At 31.0% G+C, this 4,822-nt stretch overlaps 1 protein-coding gene across 1 annotated transcript; it reads left to right on the top strand.

Annotated features, from left to right (window-relative positions):
* LOC18013391 lies at positions 1 to 1,932 on the top strand. The gene is made up of 4 exons (XM_024151569.1): positions 1 to 213; positions 409 to 516; positions 1,411 to 1,475; positions 1,600 to 1,932. The coding sequence occupies exons 1-4, from the start codon at positions 76 to 78 to the stop codon at positions 1,757 to 1,759; spliced, it is 471 nt and encodes a 156-aa protein (XP_024007337.1). The 5' UTR covers positions 1 to 75; the 3' UTR covers positions 1,760 to 1,932.
* The last annotated feature ends 2,890 nt before the right edge of the window (positions 1,933 to 4,822 follow it).

Genomic DNA, 4,822 nt, shown 5'->3' with positions numbered 1-4,822 from the left:
ATGAAAAAAAGGTGATACAACGCTATTTTTAATTGGGCCGAATAAAGTACGTTTGGGCTTTGCATTCATAGTGAAATGATGATTGGAGCGAGAAGCATCTTCTCCGGCAATCGCCGGTGGGCGATTACGAGAGTCATTAGCCGGCGAATCCATGGCACAAGTGATATTACTGTTCCAAAACTGTCAGATTTCTCCATCTTATCTCCCAAAAAAGTAAAGTTCGATTCTGTTTTTACTCTTTAACTCTTATGTTTCAATTGAATCTCGGCGATTAGAAAAAAAAACTCGAGATTTGAATTCTGAGTTTCTCTATCTGAAGAGAGAAATTTTTTGTTTGATTGGTGATGTTAGTACGCATGGAATCGATCTTTTGGTTTAGGATCTGATTTATCGAATACCCTTTTGAAGGTTGAGGTAGAGTACGCAGACGGCACTAAGTTCAATTTCTCATCTGAGTTTCTGAGAGTCCATAGTCCAGCTGCTGATGGAAAAGTCAGATCAATCGGTGGTGAAAAGGTAATTGGTCAATTTCTTAGGCATCAAAGATTGTTCTAAACCACATGATTTTAGTTCACAAAATCTTGAAACGTGAGGATATAGGCTTTTGATATCTTGTCTTAGCACACACTTTTGATATAGCTCCTTGCAATAATTTGATAGCTGCCTATGAGGCTAAATTAGCATTGGATGCTGCTTTTAGTTTTTTTGGCTTATTGTTTTTGGACCAGCTAATTAATGGCCAGTAGCTTCTTGTTCTTTACTCTGACTTATACTTGGTTCCAAATGGATTTTGGTAAAAATCAAGTCTGGTTTGTGTGGCTCTTTTGGCTTTTGCATAAACATCCAGAGAAATAATTGACAGCTAGTCCGTTAATACTAGAACTTTCGACTGAGACTTTTATTGATGTATATGAGGCTATGGTTAACCAATACGTTGTGCTGTTGTCTCTCTACCTTATGGTTACTAGTTTGCTGCTCTAGTGACTGATCATTCGTAGATCCTTGACGGGTTTGGACAAAGATGATGTCTTTAAGTATGAATCTAACCACTGCAATGATATTTGATTCCCAGTGGATGCGGACATGGCTCAGCAATGAGTCATGATTTCGTTTCTTTGCATTATGGCTATTAGTTTTCACTTCTTATTGACTAGACTCTGTACGGATTTTCTTATTGAAAAATTCAATCTACCTAGTATCTTAGCAATGAGTCTTGTTATCGTTCTTTTGTCTTCTGGTTACTACTTGCTAGTCCATTGATTGTGTGGCTAATCAAACATAAATTCTGAACGGGTTCGGATTAAAGAAAATTTCATTCTGTAAGCTTTACTCTTAAGTCTTCAACACTATGGCATTGAGTCTTGCTGGTCTTATCTTTGGTGGCCTAAACAATTTGGCTTTGTCGATCAGGTGATATCTGGAAGGCGGTATGTAGGAATCATGTCTGCAGAACCGGTTGGAAACTACGGGGTAAGGTAGCTACAAATCCCGCAAGGTCATATTATAAGTTAGCCATCTTAAAGACACGGAAACTTTTGTTTTTATTTTTTCGCTTATAACTTATAAGTTGTTGGGGCTAAATCTTTTTGGATGGTTCAGGTTAGTGTTTGATGACTTGCATAGAACAGGGATATATCCATGGGATTATATCTACGAGCTTGGGAGCAATAAGTTTGGTCTCATGCGAAACTATATCAAGACTCTTCAAAAGCATCATCTCAGCCGTGAACCACCACCTCCTCCTCAGAGACGAAGATGATTCTGATCGAAGTCTTTGATAGAATCCTTCTTTTTGCAGAAACATGGAATCTTGTTTTGTTTCAGAGTTTGCTGTTTTTGATTGCCTTTATTCAGTTGTTTTCAAAACTAATATTTGTAAAGAAAATATTATCCCAGTTAGTATCATCAAATAGAATTTGTAATTTCTTGTGAGCCTTTGTAAAATTTGTGATCAAGATAGACATAGTTGCGAGGGAAAGGCGTTTTGTTTTCGCATCACATCACATCACATCACATGTTTCCAGGTGTTTGCACGTGCGAGACATTCGGACCGGGTTAAGCGTGAGTCGCGTGGCTATGCATTCGGCTCATTATTAAAATCCACTCTCATTAGACGTGATTATAAAACCACGAATATTCTGCAAAACGTCAAATACACTAAAAATAAAGAAAATAATAATCTTTCTATCTTGAAGTCTCTAGCATATATTTTTTTTCAGATATAAAAATATCTCAGTAATTTTTGTATATATCAGTAGTGTACATCAAACGCTATGTAATACAATTTTTTTTGCTTTCGATATCAAAGGTTTCAATGTCAAATCGTTTTCTTATGCCAAATAAATTTAATATTTTGAACTATCAGACATTTTCTACAAGTATATATTTCTTGCATAATTTATATTTTTCGTCAACGCATATATTCAATTTATAATGTGTATTTGTATACCATTTTGTTTAAAGATAAATTAGATCTTCAAAAGTAGTAAAAATTTCTAGGTGATAGGATAAGATCATGTGGATTTAATTCGCTACTTCTGCCCTTAGTTTGTCATATTACTATCCAAAAAGAAGAGATTTAGTATAGTGAGTGAAATTTGTTCATAATAGATACAAAAAAAAAAAAACTGACAACTACAAAAGGAAGAAGATTTAATTGTTGGTTGCTGGACGTTATCGCCATCAAACTGCAAAATAAACCGGACCTATTAATATTTTTATCTTCAGGAAGATTATATTTTCTTTTTAGCTTTTTAAATGTAGAAACTAGGAAGGAATAATGTTGCTTTCTATGATGGTTGAAGTGTTATGTATTGTACTAAAGTACTAACTACTAATACAGAGATTACTTGCAATTTAAAGCTGTGGTCTTTTGGTGTTACAAAATATTCCAAAACGGTTATACACACCAACGATGATACCTCTTGTTTCATCTACTTATTACAACCAACGATACAACGATAAAACAAAAACAAAAAAATACAATTTTAAATGTTTGTAGGCGAGGTACATCGAATTTTAAATTTAAATATTTCATAATCATAGCAACTATACTATAAAATTTCAATATTTCATAAATATTTATAGGCAGAGTACTAAGTTAAAACAACAAAAACATATGTAACTCACAATTTTTGTGTTAAAATAGTACTGTTTGATCAGCGAACTTTCCCTTTTCGATAAGATGTGAAATTACCACCAATATTTGTGAAGTCTTTAACCTCGACGAGATACAAAATTGTTGAAAATTACATCTTCTTGGAAACCATAATTTTAAATTGCTTTTTCCAAAGCATATTCATAGCGATTTCGAGAAAATTAAACAAACATGATACATATATTATTAGAAAACGAGGTTGATACAAATATCCTGTTGTTCCAAACTTTTACTAAACGTTTGCTATAAATTCTAATAAAAAGGTTATTCAAAACAGTATTTTTTCTGGTCAAAATGTATTTTAAGCAGGTAAAAAAGTAAGAGGATGTTATTAGAGAGTTGATTTATAAAGATTTTTAGAGTTTAAAATTTTATAGTTATTGGTTTGTGGATTTTTACATTTTTAATAGATTCCTCTGTTATTCATTTAGAGATTATAAAAATTAGTTGTTATTGATATGATGATTTTTATAATATAATCAAAATCTATTGTTATTCAAAAAGTCTGCATTTTAATGATTCTATGATTCTGTTATAATCTAGTGTTATTGGCATAATGATTCTTTATAATTTAATTCATAAATCATGATTCTCAAAATGTTACCTATATCCCTTGGATTCTTAAAATCTGTCATATTAAAAAATTATTAATAGATTGTTTAAATTCATAGAACTCTCTCTAAATTTTATAAATTCAACAAAACTCTTAAAAATTTGACAAATCTCATGATTTTTAAAATCAACTAAAATTTTCATAAATCTAACTTCCAATAACCCCCCTAAAAGTATTTGATAAGTTATATTTCAAACAATTTGGTACAATAGACTTTGTTATTCGATTCTTATGTTTATTGTAATAAGTTATCATTACGAGTCACACTATATAAGATAGGGTCATTCGCTCCTAATAATTTTTAAAAATTGGTGTAATTTATTAAAACTTGATATTAATATCCTTATTCCTAAAATCATATATACACTTATATATACATTTATACACTCATATATACACTTATATATACCAATAAAAAAAATTCTGATTCCATCACTGTATAACACCAATTAATTATTTTATGCAGGATCAACCTACGAGAAAAATAATTTATTTTTATTCTTAAGATCATCTAATAACCTAATTTAATAACTATATCATAACACACTTTTATGTTAAAATAATAATAATAATTAGCAGTATCTTGCAAATCAGTAAAGAAAAAAAATTGTCTTAAATATCTTAGGTAACATGTTGTAATTACATAAGTTCATATAAATATAGGTTACGTACATTTTTGTAACACAAGTAACGTTCCTTTTATTTCTTACAGGATATCTTGGATTTAACTATTCCTCACTTTCGCAGAAAAACAAATAATTATCCCTCTGATTTTCTTCTTGATCCTTTAATTAAATAAACCTTTCTAAAAATAGCTTAAAACGTTACATAATAAATATTAAAAGACTCGAAAATCGGTTGCGAAGACCGAGTTTACGGAATTTCTCGGGTTATTGTTTCCCTTCCCCAGAAGAAAAAAAAAATATTTGTCAACCAGAAAACATTTTTTCCCTTTCGCTTCAATTCTCAACCACTTCATTTCAACGACCACATCAGAAAAATCATTTCTTCAAGTTTTATAATTCTAATCCCGTTTTTATTCCTATCCTCAA

The sequence above is a fragment of the Eutrema salsugineum genome, unplaced genomic scaffold, assembly GCF_000478725.1.
Source record: "Eutrema salsugineum unplaced genomic scaffold, Eutsalg1_0 scaffold_6, whole genome shotgun sequence".
NCBI classification, from domain to species: domain Eukaryota; kingdom Viridiplantae; phylum Streptophyta; class Magnoliopsida; order Brassicales; family Brassicaceae; genus Eutrema; species Eutrema salsugineum.
This window is presented reverse-complemented; position numbering and strand designations above follow the sequence as displayed.